Genomic DNA, 20,904 nt, shown 5'->3' on the forward strand with positions numbered 1-20,904 from the left:
CTGAGACTAACTGAAATGAAACAAACTCTTCTATTACCAGCACTTCTATTACTGACATAGACAAACACTACAGAGATCACATTTTTCTGTATGCTCACCTTGTCTTTGTCTGTGTGTGTGTGTGTGTGAGATTGAGAGAGAGAGAGAGAGAGAGAGAGAGAGAGAGAGAGAGTGTGTGTGTGTGTGTGTGTGTGTGTGTGTGAGTGAGAGAGAGAGAGAGAGAGAGAGAGAGATAGTGTGTGTGTGTGTGTGTGTGTGTGTGTGTGTGTGTGTGTGTGTGTGTGTGTGTGTGTGTGTGTTAGTGAGTGAGAGAGAGAGAGAGAGAGAGAGAGAGAGAGAGAGAGAGTGTGTGTGTGTGTGTGTGTGTGTGTGAGTGAGAGAGAGAGAGATAGTGTGTGTGTGTGTGTGTGTGTGTGTGTGTGTGTGTGTGTGTGTGTGTGTGTGTGTGTGTGTGTGTGTGTGTGTGAGAGAGAGAGAGAGAGAGAGAGAGAGAGAGAGAGAGAGAGAGAGAGAGAGAAAATATAACAGTCCCAATCTGGCAACATGTCCCTCCTGCGGATTTGTTAACCACACCCCTTCCCTAATGGCCCCGCCCATCTGCTCTAGGTCTCTTCAGTCTGACTGATCCTGCGGAGGCTGTAACACATCAAAGGGCTCGCGTGCCTTACATTGTCTTTCCCGCTGCAACCTGTCGCATTTTTAACACGATACAGAAAACCGTTGAGGATTTAAATTATAACGAAAAATACATGTTAAGGATTTAAATTGTAACGGAAATCCGGAGTGTTGAGGCGAGACCCCGCGCGCTGTTTAACTGAGGTAAAGCCAAGCTGTTTTATGTCTTACCATCAAAATAACACCCTTTAAACCTGTCACACGCGTTTGCAGGGTTTTTGGGGAGGTTTTGTTGTTTGTTTAGTGTTGCTTTTTAAACCGGATGTAGTTCTTTTGTCTTTTTTTTAAACCCCATTAGGGAATTTTACCTCAAACCAGGTTCCATCAATGTTGCCTTTGAGTTTAAACCAGTTTCCATTAACATGCCTTTGCTTTATAAAGTGAATGAAAAATATGGGATTTCCTGCTCGAGTTTAGAAATGAATTTAAAGTTTATAATACATTTAAATGGGCCACTGTTAGAACACCATGAAGCCCTGTAGTGCATATGGGTTAAATAGTGTGTAAGGGTGGTTTCATTAAGGCATCCTACTCATTAAACTTATTGGAGGTGGAGAAGGAAGCTGAACATCACATGGCTTTCTGTTGAACATGTGCTCTGATGTAGGAACCTGAATCTCAAATGACATGTAGTGCACTACTCACAATGCAGGATTCATTATCCCTCACTAAATGTAGTAAACTTTTAGAGAAGCTGACTGTCCCATGGCTGCCTAATGAACATGCATTTTCATTACCCTGTGTACTGTATTTGTATAAGGAGTACCTAGTCCCAAATGTTATATATAATAGCAGTTATATCCTATTTGGTCGGTTTCATAGCCTCATACTGGATAAGAGCTTTAACTTTATACCCTGTGTTTACTGTTATATAGTGTGTAGGTCTGGTTATATTACCAGTGACAGCCTTTGTACACAGCCTGTGAAGTGTCTCTTTTTAGGGAGTAGGGAGCTGAATGCTAAATGGTTCCCCTTTTGTTATATAGAACACTGCACTGGAAGGAAGCTGGAGGCTTTATTTCATGTAATGCAGCAGGTGTAAGTGTTCTCATTGACATTAAACTTTTTAGAGGGACTGCAGAGTTGAGGAACTGATCCTGTACAAGTTCCTGTTCATGCAGGAACCATGCCCGTTATTGTCCATAAAGGAAATGATGTAGAATTTTGAAATGGTGACATCATTTTCTCTTCCCAGTTTCCACTGATAAGAAACAAACTAATTAGCATCAGGATTAGCAATGACTCATTTCTGACACCACCTTCTGTTTATTTTTAAACTAATGGTCATATTTTATTTTGTTATTGTTCCTGGATGAATATAATGCTTTGGCTTCACAGAGCCAGCTTCCAGCTTACCAGCCAACCAGCCAATAATGCAGAAAATATGGCTCTTTAATGGCAGTATTTGGAAATATGATGTTATGGAGCTAGCTAAACACAGACTTGCTACGTGTCTAGCTTTTCAGTGTAAAATAAAATAATCAATGAACTGGTGTGACTTTGTGAAGCTGCACTACAGCATACATCACCTACATCAATTTTTTACCAATGGCCTTTGGAGAGACTGGGATACATGCTGGAAAATAAAAATGGATCAATCAGTTTTGCTTCCTTTTCATGAACACAGGAAGAGTTTCAGTAAAGTTCAATTTACATGGGACATTTGCTACTCACATGTACATTCACTGTTCTATTAATCAGCTAATATGAGTTGATGATTTAAATCCAAAGACTTGGCATCAGTATTAATTATTAAGATTCAGATTATTACTTAAGGTGGTTATTCACTGAGAAAATGCACTCAGTGAGCACAAGTATTTCCTTTTTAAGCCTCCAAAAAAAAGGAAATAATTATCCAACATAAAGCATTATCTAAATATGCTTCTTATTATTTTCTGCTGTGCTTCCATCTCCTACAACTTAATCTGTGATGTCCTTGCTTTTCGTGGGCTTGAAGTGACAATTCTATTTATAAATTCAATCTTTAATAAACAGCATAATGTGTATGTATTTAATATTGGTTTGGAAAGGCATTCTATAGTATTCTAAGCATATTTACATCCCAAAAGACAAATGTGGTTACATCGAACTGTCAGTATTGAAACTCCACCCCTTAAACGTAACTCTTGTGCAGCTTCTGAATAATCCGTAGTTATGCCTGAGGTCTGAACAACGACATGATCAATTATGGTACCAAACCCTCACTACACATGTTTAACTATCGATACAGATGTATACAAATTATGTTATAAATCTACATATGTAAAAATTTTGGAATCCATATTTATACGAACAGAGAATAAAAAGTGTGTTTGTTTTTGGATGCAGATCTGTATTGATCTGAATATGCTTTGCTTGAGTTGAAGCTCTCTAGAATGCTGTTGATGTGCAGATTCCAGTATAAAACTGCACATCATCACTACGTTGTAGAAGTTAAGAGCAGAAGTGTGTTTAGTGAATAAAATAATGAGTGTTGACTAAAATGACAGGTGATTACACACAGATCCTGGCTGATACTGTGTATATGCATACATAGCCTTGGTGAGTGGTTAAGTGAAACTCACTCTGACGCTGTAACTTATGCCGTGTCTCGTCTTGTTTTCGTTATTAACGTGTGGGCCTGGAAGGCCTGGAGTCTTAACGTCAGGATGTTCAGGTGCATTCCACTCCATCTCCTGAACAAACACCGTCTCAGCCCTCAGGGACTGATTTCCTTATGAATAGGACATGCGTTAACTGTAGGTTTAATAATGCAGATTGTTAAATGCAGGAAGATGTTTTCACTGTACATGATGCACAGCAGAATATTTTAATGGGACCACATTAAAAAGTGGACGTTTAATCTGGTGTGGATAATGTGACCGAAATATCAACCGTTTATAATTGTTTAAAATGTCTGTGTAATATAAAGTGTAATAATGTGCAATATTTTACATCATAAAGTCAGCTTGATTTCTGCAGTTTCTCACCTCAAATTGCTAATCGTTGTTTCACAGTAGACTAGTCTGAATTGGATTTCAAGCAGGTCGCCAGTGTGTTGCTGCTTTGTACCTGTCTCTCTCTCTCTGTTTGTATGTATGTATGTATGTATGTGTGTCTCTGTATCTCTCGGAGGTCTTTTTTTTTCCCTGTGTGTGTCTAGGATTTCTTTTTACTGTGCAGACTGATGTCTGCTGACTCATGGTGATATGAAATTAATCTTGATCTATACGAATACAATTATATCCACTTTTCTAAAAATATCACCAGGTGTCAGTTCTTTTATAAAACTATCATTAGGCAGTGAGACGTGTAAGTGGATGGACAGTAAGGTCTGTTCGTGTACTAGTTACTGTTTCATACTTGCTCATGGAGTATGATTTAACATTTTACCTCACCTTTCTTAAATACAGTTCAAAATGCATTTTTGTCTGTTAATGTCTAGTTTTACCCAATTGCATTCCCTACTTCAGTGGTTCTCATCTCTTTTGTGTCTGACTGCGACTCCCCAAAAATTTCACACCCCCCTCCCTCAGGACTCGCCCTGAATCACTGTACAGCTCTGTTTCTCGGCACAGGGCCACGAATGTGCTGTAAACTCTTTAATCCACTGCCGCTGTAAACACCTTCTATTTCTACTTTAAGCCACACACATTTTGTCTATCAAGTGTACACAGAAGTACGCAACACCACAAATTTTTGTGACTTAGCAACACTGAACACTGCTGTGCTAGTTAGATATTTTTTTTGTCTTAACAGAAACAATGGGCCTCGTTTATCAACAAACATCTTTTATATGAGCCTTGGCACAAGAAACATGTTAATTAAAACTAATTAAAACGTACAAATTAAAATAATTTGTATCAAGTTTTAATTGGTTATTTAGCAGTTATCACGTGAGTCCACTGAGTCAGGGACTATAAATGCCAAAGGAAAAATTATGTTTAAAAAATAGTTGTTTTATGTTATTGCCATTCATTTAAAAAATATAAACAAAAAAATTTAAAAAGCAAGTCGATTCAAAATCAAAAATGAAGAGAAGTAAAACTTTTATAAGCACAGTAGTGAGTCAAAACAAGTTCCCCTCAATTTCCCAGTTCATTTTCACAGATGTCTTTGCACTTCGAGACTCCTTAAATTTGTGGCCATTACTACATCGATAGGAGCTGTGACACACATGCTCACATTGGAAATCAGAAAAATCAATCTTAGCCTTATGCAGACATTTACGCACAACTAAGCACAACAAATATTGATAACCGAGGCCGTATGTAAGACGTTGAGAATTAGGGAATATTATTTTATTTTATTTTTAATTACATTTGCGAGCATGTGCAAATACAGTTTTCTACTAAGAATTTGTAAAAAAATGACATTTTCAGCACTTTTTAAACCTAGATTAAAATTTTTAAACTAGGTTATTCTACCATATAGAATTTAAAACCCAGATCAACAGTCATTTTCTGTCTCCTTTACACTTTTTTTTTTAAAAATAAAAGTACTTGTGTTTTGATGATGGCACTCTTTTTTTTAGTAAAGCCTGAGTAAAACTAGATGTATACAGTATGAGATTTTGGACTTTTTTTGGCTAAATCCAGTGTGTTTGTATTTGACAACAATCGACAAACAGAGGATTCTCACACCCAAACTAAACCCTGCTGTAATTATCAAGCAACAAGACACCAACACAGAGCAGAGTTCACACCCTTATTTAAGTTAACTAGTGTACCTTAACACTGTTACTGGCTATTAATGTGCTCATGACACACACTGTCTCGCAATCAATTTTATCTCAGGTGCATCTGGAGTAAATATTTAACCCAGGAACAATTGGTTTCTTGAGAAATATAAAAATAATCAGAAAAAGAAAGATGTTTCAAAGTCCAGGCATCACCCCATGACTGAGCTTCTCAGCTCCTACAGCTCATGTCTTTTTTGACTGGGGAGGAAACCGGAAAACTCGGAGGAAACCACGAGAAGCATGAGAAATACAATATCCGACCCGTGGTCTTAGCTGCCGTACAAAAAAAATCATACAAAGCTTCTGTATTAATAATAATAATAATAATAATAATAATAAAAGATAGGTCTCTGTAACATTTAGCTGAACACTACAGCGTGACATGATGTCTCTCTAAGTAATCAACTCACATTATCCTGTCTGTCCACTTCATTCTCTACATTGAGAAGCAAATGAAGTGAATCTGTTCCTTAGTGATTCATTTCACTTCTCTTCTCTATTTTACTCTTTTTTTGGTATGGGGAAAAAACAAGGTGTGTGTGTGTGTGTGTGTGTGTGTGTGTGTGTGTGTGTGTGTGTGTGTGTGTGTGTGTGTATATATATATATATATATAATCACTGATTCTTGAGAAGGGACAAAAGTACTTCTGAAAAGTGACAAACAAAAAAATCGATCCTACATTAATTTGAACTGGATATCTTCATAAACACGGGTCTCATCTATCATACCATGAAAAGGAACAGGTTTTTTATTCAACCACTTTTTATAAAAATGTACATTTACTCACTTAGTAAGTTGACGTGTCAACTCCTTCTGACACATAAAAATGTGTTTTTGTGTGTTTGATCAATTCAACAACACTGTAAAGTCTTTAAGTATGCATAAATGGTGTGCCTTAGCAAGGTTAAGTGATAAATTGTATTGTATACACTTTTAATATTATGTTACATTGTTTTGGAATTAGCCATTTTAAATTACCTTCTTTTAGTTTACTAATTTTTTTTCATTTTTAATATATACAATCAATGGTTTTGTGCACACAAGACACTGATGCATGTAGATAAATTGGTGTTTTAATGTATGAACACACTCCTTTGAACAAAAGAAACATACATTTTTTTATAAAAATAAAAAATCTCCATCTTACGGTGTTGACACACAATTGACGGTGTTGACAAACTAATCGAGAATTAAACTGATTAAAGATTACCTAGTTTTAACATGGAAAAGAGAGTGAGTATCAAGGGAAAGGGTATCAAACTTCAAACAAAGAGTACCTGGTGACAGGATCTTTAAGGCACACATGAAGTCAAAATGTTCCTGGTATCAAAAGAAAAAAGCAAATGTATCTGGAGCTCCTCTATTGCTCATCTATATTCGAATTAAACTGTAAACTGTAAATCCTTTATATATTTTAAATATTAAGATATTTTAAGTCAATCAACATGTATACTTGGATCATAATATCATGTTATATAGCTACCATTCAAACGTTTAGGGTCTCTCACTTGTTCTTTATTTATATTTTTTTCCATATTACACACAAATAATAAACTCGTCCAAACTACAGCATAACACAAATGTAACTGTAAGAATTATGTTGGTGACTAAAATCATCCAAAATAAATCAAAACTCTGTTATTTTATCATCTGAAGTGCAGTCACCCTTTGCCTAGAAATTGCAAAACCGTATGCGTGTCATTTTTTCAAGAAGCTGCTTAAATTTTCAATTTAGGATGAATGTAAAGAGTATAGAAGGAGTTCATATTTAATCTGGGCTCTTATTGGCTGGTTTTCTTCAATATTCAGTGTAAGTCATCTATTTAAATAAAATTTTAGTTTTCTAATATTTTATCTGTTTGGCACAGGTATATTTTTGTCTACAAAAGTAATTTCAAGCATTTAACCATACACCTTCAGAGTAAATGATTTTTAAATCATAGTTAACATTTTAGTCAAGTGACCCTAAACTTTTGAACGGTAGTGTACGTTACTTAAGTATTTGGGAGCACTTTTCCACTCCATCAGCTTACATGTCAACACCGTCAGACAAAATATCTGACGGAGTTGACGTCTGACGGAGTTGACAAAACAATATGTTTTTTTCAATTTAATCATGTCTAATAAATGGTAGCCATTTTCCTCAGTGGTCAGCTGCCACTAAACTAAACCAAAATACCAACATTTATTTCAAAATTCTTGATTAAAATCATCCCTACTTGGAAGACGGTGTTGACACATAAAAGCTGTGACCACAGGGATTTCAACTTGTTTGCTAAATATTTAAAAAAATGTAAAACTTACGAGGCCATGTGTTGGACTGCTGCATCCATCAACAGACAAGATTCAAAGGGGTCCTCGGGGTTAAAGCTGACCAAAATATGACTGATTTATTTCGAATTTGAAAAATATCTGACGGAGTTGACATGAATTGATAACAGATTTTGAGATTTTTTGCAGTTTGATACTGTGACCTCTACAGAGGACGAGTTCATTTGCATGGGCTTTCATAGTACAGTGCCGGTATTTTATAAAATTACTATGAAATAACATAAATATATACAAAACTAAGGGTCTAAACATACACAAGTCTTCCATATCCAACTTTTAAAGCCTTTTTAATTGAAACAATTTATTGTTTTTTAAGGCAAATTGTAACATTTTGATGTGGGACATGTTTTGTCCCTTATCTCAAGAATCAGTGATGTATGTATAGTGCTGTGGGATAAACAGTTGTAATGATCTGAAGCTGAATGTACAGAGTTGAAAAAAAGAGTTGAAAAGAAACGCTTTGAGTGAGGAATTGAAGGGTTCAATTCTGGCTGTCCTGACAGAGGGTTATAGTGAGCGTCAGGTTGCTTCCATTCTTAAAATTTCAAAGACCGCAGTTCATAAGAACAAGGTCAAGCTGCAGAGATCATGCAGAAGTCATACAAAGCTTGAAAAAGCCCTTCATCACTGAGAAGCAAATAAAAGCCAGGCTGAGGATTGGGCTGTAGAGGACATCATCTCTGATGTCCAATTTTCAGATTTGCAAAGCACCAGGTTGCTTAATCATTAGAGTGAGGCCTAGAGAGGCCTACAAGCCACAGTGTCTCACAGCAACTGTGAAATTTGGTGGCAGATCAGTGATGATCTGGGGGTGCGTTAGAAAGGCTGGAACGTATTCTTTGTGAAGGGCACATGAATCAGACCAGGAAAAAGGTTGTCCTGGAAGAAAACTTCCTTTTGCTATGACTAATATTCCCCACCATTCCCCAACTCTGAGGATTGTTTTTCAGAAGAACAATCCTCTATGCCACAGAGCGAAGTTGATGGTGAGGAAGGTGGACTACCACATCAAGGTTATGGCCACATCAATAAAGTTATGGCCAGCCAAATCTCCATACCTGAACCGCAATAAAAACCTCAAGAATGTGACCAAGAGGAAGACAGATCACAGTCCATCTAACAAAGCTTTTTTTTTTTTTTTTTTTATGTCAGGAGTGTCATAAAGTGACCCAACAGTAATATGAAATGGTGGCGAGCCTGCCCAGACGCATGAAAGCTGTGACTGAAAATCAGGGTTATTTAAAAACAAAAAAGCTTATTTTCTTTGCATTGTTTGAGGTCTGAGAACACTGCAGCTTTTTTTGTTATTTTGATCAGTTGACATTTTCTGCAAATAAATGCTCTACATGGCAATATGTTTATTTTGAATTTCGGAAAATTGTTGTCAGTAGTTTATACCATAAAACAAAATTGTTCATTTTACCCAAACACATACCTATAGTAAAACCAGTGAAACTGGTAATTTTGCAGTGGTCTTTTTAAGAGCTGTAAAACGTTATCAATATGTGTCACATGACAGAAACCCTGTAGCAAGCAGGCGATTGCGTTTCTCTGGCTACTGGGTATGCGTAATGGGTGGAGTCGTCTGACTTCCTGTGATGAAACTAAAAGCAGGACAAAGGTGAAGTTTCTGTCCTCCTTTGTGTATGTATGTGTGTGTGTTTGACCTTGTTCCTCACCGTTGTGGTGCGAAACTCACCATGGTGTGAGTCACTAACCCCCTCACACACACACACACATTCCTAGCATTCCTGCTTTCACCAGTGAAATTTTTCGTGAGTGTTTTATTAGATTTGTCGATTGTGCTAAATTGTGGTAGTTCACATAAAAAACCTGCCCCAGCATGAGGACTGCACGTAAAACACAAGACGCAAAAGAACATTGTAACAGAACAGCTTCACCCTGATCAGGCCTGGATCAGAATGGCTTTATTTAAAAAAATTTAAATAAAATATTTATTATATATTTTTTTTTACTTGCTTCATCATACAGGTCTAATCAAATACTTATATATCTAAATTTTAACTTTATGCAGTTGTGTAAATAGACCCCAAAATAAACTAGGATTTTATTCTGGTTGTACCTTTTTATTTGAGATGTTTTATTTAGTGATTTATCACACTGGTCTCAGTAGAACCTTTCTGCAATTCGATAAATAGATTAAATGAAAACTGTTTGCAGATGTTTGCTCTATTTAATGGATCTTTAAATATGAAACAGTTTTTGTGCTGCTGCTTTGGGTGTTTAGACTGTAACTTCGGTATGTACCTTATACAGGGTCACTGAGTCACACAATATACACGCAGTATTTGCTCCCATCAGTTACCACGTACATAATTGCTGTGTGTAGAACCTGTTTTAATTTTCTGCTTTTTTCCTCTCTTAGGTGTTTGAGGCCTTGTACGCATCATGACCTGTGAGCCTTCTCTGTGCTCCACTTGTTTCACCCACTTGTAATCCAGAGCCATATTCTGCCCAAAGTGGAAGTGTGTTGCATAAAATGTCAGCGTGCAGTGAGTTTGCAGAGCACGTGTGGAAACCAGGATCCTGTAAAAACTGCTTCCACCCACGTAGTGCCCACGTTAAAGGCAGGAAGAGCTTGTGCAGGGACGAACAGGAGGATGAAGGTGCCTCAGCCTCGACCTATATTAAGCCCACTATCGCCGTCAAGCCCACAATGATAAACTTGGACACAACCGAGGAGACAGCAGAGTTTACCATGAACACACAGCAGGTATTTGAGGGAAAACATTTGAACTTCCTTTGCATGTGCACCAATCACACACAGATTCCATTAAATGTCAAAATGAAGCTCTCTGTTACCACTCTGTATGTGTATGTGTTCAGTCACTTCTGGATAAGTAGCAAATCATAATCACACCCAAACTGACCCCTATTTTTTGTCTCTATCATGTTTTCATTCATTTATTTTTCTGAAGGCACATAAGAGTTCGATTGGACTGAAGAATATTCTGGAGTTGTCATCTCTCTACATCGACAGTAATGGCTGCAGTAAAACTCTGAAGGATGTGATTCTGCAGAATGGTATTTCCACAAAGCTGGATTATTCAAGCAGGACTCCTGTGTCTCCTAAAGCACCACCCACCACAGGCTGTGTGTTTATCATGCAGGAGGATTGCCGCAGTCCCGTTGAGCTAAAAGAGAATTTCAGTCCTCAGGTGGCCAAAACACAGACATGCACTTATATCACTTCCTGTGATTCACATCTACATCATCATAAACAGGAAGTGCAGGTCATAACAAACACAGCTACAGGAAATATAAATGGGGCTGTTAATGGTGCAGCCGCAGAGATGCACAGTGTTCTTTCATCGCCTGTGGCAACCCCAGGATCCCTTAATAACGCCAGCATGTCAGATTTTTCACATTGCAGCAGTTCGGACTCACTGACTGGCCTGGCCACGATCCACTCAGAGCCGATATATGCAGAGAGCTCAAAGAGGAAGTGCCGTCCTCGCCAAAATGCTGATCTCATCACCGAGGTCAGTGATGATGGGGAAGGTCAAAGGGCAACCATCACTGTTATGGCTGCCCACACGGGGGAAACCAACCGCACCTTTTACCTGAGCAGCCCTGATTCTGCTGTTAGTACTCAGTGGCTCCGCTTCAGCCCTACAACCCCTGATGATCCCTCCAGCCCTGTTTTCAGCTGGCCGTCTTCCCCTGTCGTCATGGGAACAACCCCAGTGTCCGCAGACCTGACCACACAAACTGAGACCAAAGCAAGCCCACCCATTCCTCCCAAAAGAAACTCACGTTCTCCAAAACTCGGCACGTCTAGTTTGTCTCCTCTTCCTGAATTTAACTTCCACATGTCTCCACCCCTCAAACTGTCTCAGGGTGAAGCCCACTCCTCCTGCCCAGGTAAAAATACTCATGGGATTGTATGAGGGTATGTTTAGTATGAATAACACAGTAATTTCAGATATACAGTGTGATTGTACCGTAGCACTGATTAGCTTTAACAAATTTTCTCCACAGTACTGAGCAGCTTGTGGAGCTCAGAGCCTCGAGCCAAGGAGGAGGAGAAGAAGGAAACAGAAAGAGAATGGAAGGACAAGTGTGAGTCTACGCCTGGCACGAATGAGAGAAACAACAGTCCCAGTGAGAAACAAGTGGAGATGAAATCTGACAGCAGCTGCAGCAGTGAGCCCAGACCTCCACTGCCTCCACCCAAAAAACATCACCGGTAAGGACCATCTTTAAATAAACACTTTCAGTGTAGTAATTGTCATCTACAATGGATCCACATTAATCCTTGCTTTTTTTTTTCATACAAGAACTTTGATGCTAAATTAATCAATAACAGACTCTTAAAGCCTTCGATTTAGTATGCTGCAATGTCTCAGCACCAATGTGGTTTCTTGCTCTGTATGGTGACTGTTATTCATAAACATGCACAAAGGGACAAAGGGAAAAAAGTCTACAGAATTAGATCAGTACAGCTTAATAAATTCTGAACATTCTTTTGGCTTTTGTGGTTAAACTTTAAGCACTTGAGTATTTTGATTTGTTCAAACACAAAATAACAGTAAAGGAAATATGTATGTGACTAGATGAAGGAGAAAAATGTGTGCAGTGTAGAGTTGTAAATGCACACATCTGCGTATGTTAACGATACACCATAGCACTCTTGAATTCTGGATTCTGAAAGATCTGAAGGTGCTGATTAATTTTCAGCTCTGCCAGAAGTGCAGCTGCAAATCCCAGGTTTACATTAATTAGGAAATTGTCTTCAGAGTAAGAGCATTGTAGTCAGAAGTGAAACTGTACCTTAAATGTCAACACTAACGCTTAGTAAACTATGATATAGCATAAGAAACTCTGGCAGTGTGTAGTAAATAAAAAGGGTTATTACTGTGGTGCTCAGTCCTGCCACACACAGTCTTCTTGTTAGATTGAACAAATCCACGACCCTCTATGACAAACACACACATTCATTCACACTCTCTGAATGAGCTTGTATTAGAGCTGAATGAATTCCTTGTTATTACAGGTTTACTTTAATTTAAATAGAATACAATTTCATACTAATTTGAATTTTATTTTATTTAAGCCGTATGAAGAATGTGTGTATATGCATACATGCCCAGGGAGAGGAAGATTGTTGCTAATGCACACACTGCTTTCTCTGTTTGGATCTCATCATTTTTCTGACAGATAAAACTCCTCATGCTTTCACAACAAACACCAAGCAATGATGAGCCTGAGATGGTGGTGTCCTCTTACCCTGAAGTCCCACCACCAACCATTAATCCTCTCACACAGCATGAATACTCACCAGTGTTCCTGATTCAGGTTTAGTCCTGGTTGCCATTACATTCATGGCATTTGGCAGATGTCCTTATCCAGCATGACTTCTTTTTATACATCTGAGTAACTGAGGGTTAAGGGCCTATCTCAGGGCCCCAGCAGTGGCAGCTTGGTGGACCTGGGGTTCGAACCCTTGACGCTTGGTTGACCTGGGATTCAATCTCATGACCTTCCAATCAGTGGATCAACGCCTAACTACTAAGCTCTCATTGGCTGAGAGCGCTACAGTGTGTTCTGATTGGCTGAGAGCGCTACAGTGTGTTCTGATTGGCTGAGAGCTGAGGGATGTGGTAGCACAGTGGTTAAGGTGTTGGGCTACCGATTGGAAGGTCAAGGGTTCGAACCCCAGGTCCACCAAGCTGCCACTGCTGGGGCCCTGAGCAAGGCCCTTAACCCTCAGTTGCTCAGTTGTAAGTCACTCTGGATAAGGGTGTCTGCTAAGTGCCGTAAATGTAAATGAGTACACTACAGTGTGTTCTGATTGGCTAAGATTAATGTTTTTTGTCACCCTACATGCCCCAGGTGTCATTTCAATCACACTATCTAGATGCCCTAGCTTTGTGACACTTTTGTATGAGTGTGTGAGAGTCTATGAGGATCAGGACTGAAATCTACTGACAGACAGACATGGGGAGAGAGAGGGACAGAAATATAGCAAAACCGGTGAGAGAGATGAACAGATACAACTGAGAGAGAGAACAAGAGAAAAACTGAAAGGAAGTGAGAGGTACCATAGTAGGTTTCAGTGAATTATTATTCCACCAAGTGATATGCAGCAAACCTACAGCAGTACTGTGAGCAAAACATGACACCTTAACTGCTGTGAGGAGGGGATTGAAACTGAACACAGCAAATTAAAAATGAAGTGAAGTGTTACTGTAATGAAATGGAAATTTTTATTAAATATTCAGGATATATAAAATATTATATATATGACCCATACTTATGTCTCATGTATGTTGTCATTAGTTATTTTAATGAGTTTGATGAGGTGTGTGTGTGTGTTTGTGTGTGTTTGTGTGTGTGTGTGTGTGTGTGTGTGTGTGTGTGTGTGTGTGTGTGTGTGTGTGTGTGTGTGTGTGTGTGTGTGTGTGTGTGTGTGTGTGTGTGTGAACAGATCCTGTGTTAAGCTCAGTGTGAGCAGTATGGAATTGGATCAGCGGGGATCAGTGGAGTCACTCCCTCACTCAGTGAAGGAAATGAACGCAACCTCTTCAGACAGTCTGCCGGCTCTGACCGATTCTGGTGAGTGTACTTACAACTGATTGCCCTGGGTCCGCTAATGGAATAGCTCTCGAACTCTCTAGCAGACTAAAGGGGGTGGTAAATGATAAGGGGACAGATAATGAGAGGATAATAAGAGGAAATTTCTCCCATGTACCACAGGCATTTAATCGCATGAAACTACTCATTACACATGCACACACATGCACATACTATATATACAGTCCTCTATCTTTTTCACTGTTTATTTATATTTACGGCATTTGGTAGATGCCCTTACCCAGACCCTTATCTCATTTTTGTACAACTGAGGAATTGGGGGTTAAGGACCGTGTCCAAGTTCCCAGCAGTGGATGTAGTATTCAAACTCACAACCTTCCAATGCCTTAACCACTAAGCTAACACATCCCCACATGTTTAACTTTAATCTCATTCCCTGTCTTTTTCTCATTCTATATGTTTTTGATTCCAGTTATTTTTTTTGTCTGTGTCTCTCTCTCAGGTGTGCGTAAATCTGTCTCAGGTAATAATCAGCGCTGTCTCACTATGTGTACACAGACCACACACAACACACCCTGATAAAACACACGGTTCTCATTCCACCTCACGCTGTGTTAAAGGTGTTACCTAGTTAAACAGTAACACGCACACAACAAACACACAGAGGAGGCAGTCTGTCTGTCTCTCCAGTGCTCATATAATCGAGCCATCAGGTCTCTTGTTTTTGGCATGACAGACAGATGGAATGACTTTCTGACTGGAAGTCATGTGACCAGTATAATTCTCTCTCTCTCTCTCTCTCTCTCTCTCTAGTTGTTCAGGAATCAACGCAACACTCCTGTCCTTCTCTGTTCCCGAATCCAAGTCTCTGTCCCCCTCCATTACCAGAGAAAAAGCTCCTGAGCCGCACCACCTCCTCTGACATAGAAACTAAGTTCAAAAGTCACGCCGTCACTTCCTGTTCAACTCCTCAGCTCTCCAATTCATCCTCGGTGTCTCTGCAGACACTCCTGAGTAGTGGGGCAAGTCGGGAATGTGTTTACGCTCGACTGGGTGGGCTGTATAGCGAGTGTGTGCGGCGCTTGACACTGAAGTGTGAGGAGCGTTATACACACCCACAGAAACACACACATCGCTTCTTCAACGAGCACGAGTGGAGTTTGTTCAAACTGAGCTGCAGCCGTGCCGTGTGTGTGACCAGGGATGCTGCATACTACCCTGCCTCCTGCTCCTCAGACATACACACGCCATACGCTGTCAAGGTCAGAGATAGTGTGTGCGCGTGTGTGTGTGTGTGTGTGTATGTGAATATTTGCACAGATTTTTATACATTTCTATTAGGAGTGTGTCTATGCATGTTCTCTGTGCATCACAATACAAAACAGATTGTTGATGTTCATTGTGTGACTGTGTGATACACTAGCTGGGAATCATTCTATTAATTATGCAGCTCATGTAATTCCACAGTTTAACCAGCAGAGGTCCAAACCTGCATTACCCATATAGTTAGCAAGCACACATGGGCATCAGCGTGCTTTTAATTATGCATCTCATGTAATTCCACTGTTTGAACAGCAGAGGTCCCAACCTGTATTAACCCATAAAGCACACTGGGCCCATTTGCTCTGAATTTCCACACCTGACACATTGTTACACAGCAATGTTATATCCAGTAAAAGGAGTTCTGTGGTAGATTTTAGATTACCAGCTCTGCAGCGCAGCAACCTACAGGAAAAAGAAGCTAAGTTTGGAGCTCTATTTTTAGTTAAAATGACACTAGGTACTTTTGTAGAGCTTGTTATATTTGTCAATCAGACAAAATACAGACAAAAATGCACATTCAGAAATACAAAAGGTGTCTTTTCATTAATAATTTTGTCCAGTCATGACTGGACTGCATCATTAAACCCCTATTATTTCTTTATAATATACGTTAGTAAGTAAAATGTGGAAATAATAATAGGCAGTGTAGGTGAGAAAGATGGATAGATGGAAGAACAGAGAGGAAAACAGGGTGGGAGATAAAAACAAAATGAGAGCAAAGATACAGGAAAGAATGAAAGAAAGTGACATCTGATCAAACCTGTATTTCTGTAACATTTTTTCTGTCTGTCTTCTGTCCTATATGCAGATCTGTAAAGGCCATACCCAGGAAGTAAGGCGGTCTCACCTGTTTGGTCTGTCTGTGCAGCAGTCAATCCCACATCATTTTAACCTGCAGCAGGACTGCGGTCACTTCATCGCCTGCGTGCCTCTGAGCATGCTCCCTGGCCAAGAAGAGACACTAGCACCGCCTTCTTCCCCAAGCACCACCCCCTTGGATCAACAGGAGCGCGTGGTGGTAATCACGCGTGACGTGCCAAGCGAGAGTCTGGCAGACTTTGTGAGCGAGTATCAGTCTTTCCATCGCTCTCATCCCGAAGTGTATGAGCGGCGCGTGTGTTTTCTCCTGTTGCAGCTCTGTAATGCTCTTGAGCACCTTAAAGCTCATGGTGTCACTCACCGTGACCTCTGCCTTGAAAACATGCTCCTGGTGCCTCAGAGACAACACGTAACTTCCAGCCCCACCCATCAAGGGCCTTTACCTCGGCTCCTAATTAGCAACTTCTCCAAAGCGAAGCGGCGGTGCGAGACAGATGAGAAGCAGCGAGCTGAGCTGACTCGCATGGCACCTGAGATCGTGTCTGCCTCTCAGTACCGCAAGGTTGATGAGTTCCAGACAGGTATCCTGATCTACGAGATGCTACACCTGCCCAATCCTTTCGAGGCCATCCCATCACTCCAAAACCGTCATTACCGCATAGAGGAGCTTCCTTCCATCCCTTCCGTTTCCATCTACTCATCCGGACTGGAGCGTCTTGCCCGCCTCCTGCTGCGTCCTGACCCAGATGAGAGGATCCATATTGCAGAAGCTAAGCGTGGCCTGCAGAGTCTGCTGTGGGGACCACGCCGTGAACTCCTGGACCGTGTCACTGCTGACAACAGGAAAGACAAGGACCAGGACACGCTCTTGAACTGGTTGGATGTGAAGCGTGCATTGCTCATGATGAAGTTTGCAGAGCGCTCACTGGAACCTGAGAAAACCCCAGAGCTTGAGGACTGGCTCTGCTGTCAGTATTTCTCCAACACACATCCACCCTCCCTAATGCTCACTGCCCAGATGATGCACCTTATCAAACCCTCACATTGACATTGTAGGGGGGGACAACATTCATGTATTGTTTGCATTACTTTTTTCATTCCTGCCGTTTTTAAACAAGACTTTTAATCATGAAATGTGGATGAATTCATGCCTTTGCTTGAAACACATTATTTACAGGTGGTGCACTTTCAGTTTTTTAGATTTCAGCTGTCCTGCTGACTTTTAAACAAATTTTAAAATGATTCTCACTGCCACAGAGTGACTGCTGTCCTGCTGACCATGTGTGTGTGTGTGTGTGTGTGTGTGTGTGTGTGTGTGTGTGTGTGTGTGTGTGTGTGTGTGTGTGTGTGTGTGTCTGTGTTTGAAAGATCTTCAGAAATGCTGAGTCAGCAGAAAAGCCACAGTAAAGACAGAAAAACTAATACCTGTGTGCTGATAGAAAATTTCTGTATTACTGTTGTGATGAGACATTTCATGTGAATTTCTCTGTATTTCTGCACTGACATTACCTCATATTGCCTAGTGTTAATGTAAGAATCATTCGTTAATCAACTCAGATATAGAATGCAGTTGTACAGTTTCTTTATTAACATTTAACACTGAGATCTTGAATTCTTTATTTGCTGATGATCCCCTAATATATACGTTAATAAAAAAAAGTGCACTGATTGGTTGTTTTGAAAACACAGAGCCCCAATCAGAGTTGAGTCAGAGAGACGTCTGGTTATATCTAAATTTTTATCTAAATAACATTGCAGGGTTAACAATATCTTAAACAACAATACGTATAGATACAGGTAGTCTAAATGAGGTCTTTATACACATTGTTGTTGTGTCAAGACTAAGGAAAATGTAAAAATTGTACAGAAAGAGAAACTGAATAATGTGAAACTGAAATTGTACCTGTGTGTATGGAAACTGTGTGAAGCAGGTCTTAATGAGAATATATCTGATCACTGAAATGTCTCTTTGCTTGTCTATGATTAGCCAGTGTATATGCTGTTTGTTTTTACAGCCAGAATTCAATGCAAAAATCACTGTGCTGATACTGTGAGTTATAAACAATGCATTGAAACTTATCGCCTTTAATTAACCTGCTGAAAATTTATCAATAAACTGTAAATATCTTTTCAGAACTGATGGGATTTGTGTTGTGTTTCACAGGATATTCATGTTTATATGTATTGGTTGGACAGATTATTTATCAGCTATTTAACAACATCTAAACCCCAGCAAACAGTTAACAGATGCTTCCTGGTTGCAGGTGATTGTTCTCCACCAGGAAGTGATGTCAGAAAGGCGCAGACAGCCCGGTACATACATAAAATACATAAATACATAAATTCATACATAAATAAATGTCTGAAAACATCAGTACCTCAATGATTTGCATGTTCTCCCCGTGTCTCGAGGTAGTTTGGATAAGCGGTAGGGAATGAATGATCAATCAGAACCTAGAATTCAGTACTGCAGCAGTGTAATTGACCATTTAGTGTTTTTTTATATATATATAAAGAACAGACACAAGCCCAGAGATTATACATATTTGTGAGTTTTTTGTTTGTATGTTTGTTGTTTATTTTTTAATCTCTACAGATATTCTTGCAGGGGATGAGATGAGCATTGTCACATGATTTGAGGGGACTTCTTGGGGAAAGTCCACTGAGAGCTTTTGATGCACTGCAACACAAACACCTTGTAGCATCTCTACATGCCAGAACTCTTACTTTTTTATTATTATTATTTTAAAGAGAATAGTCTGTTTAAAAAGTTCACCAGACATGCCCGAGTTAATAGCAACCTTGACTGTTTCAGTACTTAATGTGTTTTATAAGTAAGAAAATGAAATGGAACATCTGCATTTATGTGAGGCATGAGGGCCACAAACTACTGTAAGCTTAGTTAGTTTTCTAGTTTAATTACTAGTTTTTAGTTCTTATTAAGGTTAGTAAGAAATTACTTACATTGTCTCCATTCATGTCACAGCTTTGCACTCTAGCAAAATAAAATGCATGGTTATTTTCACTAATAACCAAAAAAAAAAAAGTACCCAGATTATTTATGCTAAAATATAAACTCTTTATTAATCTCCTTTAAGCCAGAAAGTGCAAATACATCTTACAAATGTACAAAATATACATTTTAACAGTCTTTTTCATTGAAGATGTCTGAGGCTAAAAATTGCCCATACGAATTTACAAACATATTATTATAGAGAAATTTAGTGAAGTTTGATAAGGTAGCAACTGTCAAAAGTGGAAGATAAACGCAGGTGAAATAGTGATACTTAAAATTTACAGCAAAAAAGTAACTCCATAAATGTAACTTATACCATACCATATACCATAAGAGCTGTATAAACTCCTATACCTTGTAAATCTAACTTATAACAGTGTTTTCTGTTGAATTCTGGATTCTGATGGGTCAGAAGATTAGTTGATTAGTTTTCTATAACACTACAGCTGCTAATTACGTCTTAGTTCCAATGCATTATTGTTTCTATAGCAACAACTCATTTACCAGGGACTGACATGATGTTTTCTTTAAAGAAACATTTTGTTTAACATTTATGAAAAGTGTCAGTGCCTTGTAACAGAGGTAAAGCTGTAACTTTAGGACAAAGAAATATGGTTAGTGTTTCCTACAATATGAATTTTTGCTTGTCTGGTTAAAAAGAAATACTTGTTGTGTGACTTGTTAACTGCATATCTGCCATTTTATCTAACCTGCTGATATGTTCACATAACTGCTGTCAGTGAATTACTATATGACCACAGATAAGATCATTATAAAATGAAAGTTCTTGGTAAAGTCTGTGCTAAATGACCCTGAGAATGCCTTTAGCTGATGCAAGTAATTTGAAGATGTCACGTCACTCACGTCTTTGTGCTATCATGTTGTGAGTTGTGTGTAAAAAAGGTTAAAAACACACAATCTATAGAAATTTAACACAAAATAGCCAAATCTTTGAAGCATCTCTTTGATCTCTCTCTGCCAAATGCTGTAAATGTAAAATGATTTGAATGTTAATTTGTAAAGTAAAAGCTACTAATGAAGAATAAAAATGCTTACATCATGACTGGGGTCAAGAAAAAGTCATATCTCAAAAAATTTCTAAAAGTTTATACACTTCAGAACCTACCACGCTGAATGCAATCGAAGGTTTAGTAGTAATTCGAATAGAAATAATTTAGCACCATTCAAGTAGTAAATCAAGAAGCGACATCTAAATGACAAAAACAATGAGTTAGAATGCACTGAACAAAACATGAAGTGAAAGTACAGATGCAAAAAGGAGATTAAAAACAAAAAGAATTCAAACAGGAAGCACTATTGTACATTTTTGTATGAAGTTCATTTTAAAGGTGTTTATTAGCTGTATTATGAAAAGAGAAAACACAATGTGATATACATTAATAAGGAAAATAAAGCAGCAGATTTAAAGCTTTAGTGTCTGTACCAGTTCTTTTTTTTGTT

At 38.8% G+C, this 20,904-nt stretch overlaps 1 protein-coding gene and 1 long non-coding RNA gene across 3 annotated transcripts; one reads left to right on the top strand and one right to left on the bottom strand.

The window, feature by feature from the left end:
* Positions 1-581: 581 nt before the first annotated feature.
* LOC113638607 (inactive tyrosine-protein kinase PRAG1) lies at positions 582-18,563 on the top strand. Of its 2 annotated transcripts, XM_027139923.2 has the most exons (8): positions 582-819; positions 10,114-10,461; positions 10,667-11,612; positions 11,730-11,937; positions 14,179-14,306; positions 14,788-14,808; positions 15,099-15,547; positions 16,417-18,563. In XM_027139923.2, exons 2-8 carry the CDS (start codon positions 10,228-10,230, stop codon positions 17,473-17,475), a joined length of 3,045 nt encoding a protein of 1,014 aa, XP_026995724.2. In that variant the 5' UTR covers positions 582-819; positions 10,114-10,227; the 3' UTR covers positions 17,476-18,563. The 2 variants fall into 2 exon arrangements, with proteins under 2 accessions (XP_026995724.2, XP_026995725.2); XM_027139924.2 differs by lacking the exon at positions 14,788-14,808.
* A 128-nt stretch (positions 18,564-18,691) lies between these two features.
* LOC125139858 lies at positions 18,692-20,658 on the bottom strand. The gene is made up of 3 exons (XR_007138993.1): positions 20,570-20,658; positions 19,392-19,422; positions 18,692-19,107 (listed from the first exon to the last, which is right to left on the bottom strand). It is a non-coding gene; the product is annotated as an uncharacterized LOC125139858 (long non-coding RNA).
* Between the last annotated feature and the right edge of the window lie 246 nt (positions 20,659-20,904).

This window comes from Tachysurus fulvidraco, chromosome 21 (assembly GCF_022655615.1).
Source record: "Tachysurus fulvidraco isolate hzauxx_2018 chromosome 21, HZAU_PFXX_2.0, whole genome shotgun sequence".
NCBI classification, from domain to species: Eukaryota; Metazoa; Chordata; class Actinopteri; order Siluriformes; family Bagridae; genus Tachysurus; species Tachysurus fulvidraco.

Bases quoted from the DNA above. Each gene is read 5' to 3' on its own strand.
- LOC113638607 (XM_027139923.2), top strand. From the start codon at position 10,228: ATGTCAGCGTGCAGTGAGTTTGCAGAGCACGTGTGGAAACCAGGATCC. The intron at 10,462-10,666 runs GTATTTGAGGGA...ATTTTTCTGAAG, and splicing joins TTACCATGAACACACAGCAG to GCACATAAGAGTTCGATTGG. The intron at 11,938-14,178 runs GTAAGGACCATC...GTGTGTGAACAG, and splicing joins CCACCCAAAAAACATCACCG to ATCCTGTGTTAAGCTCAGTG.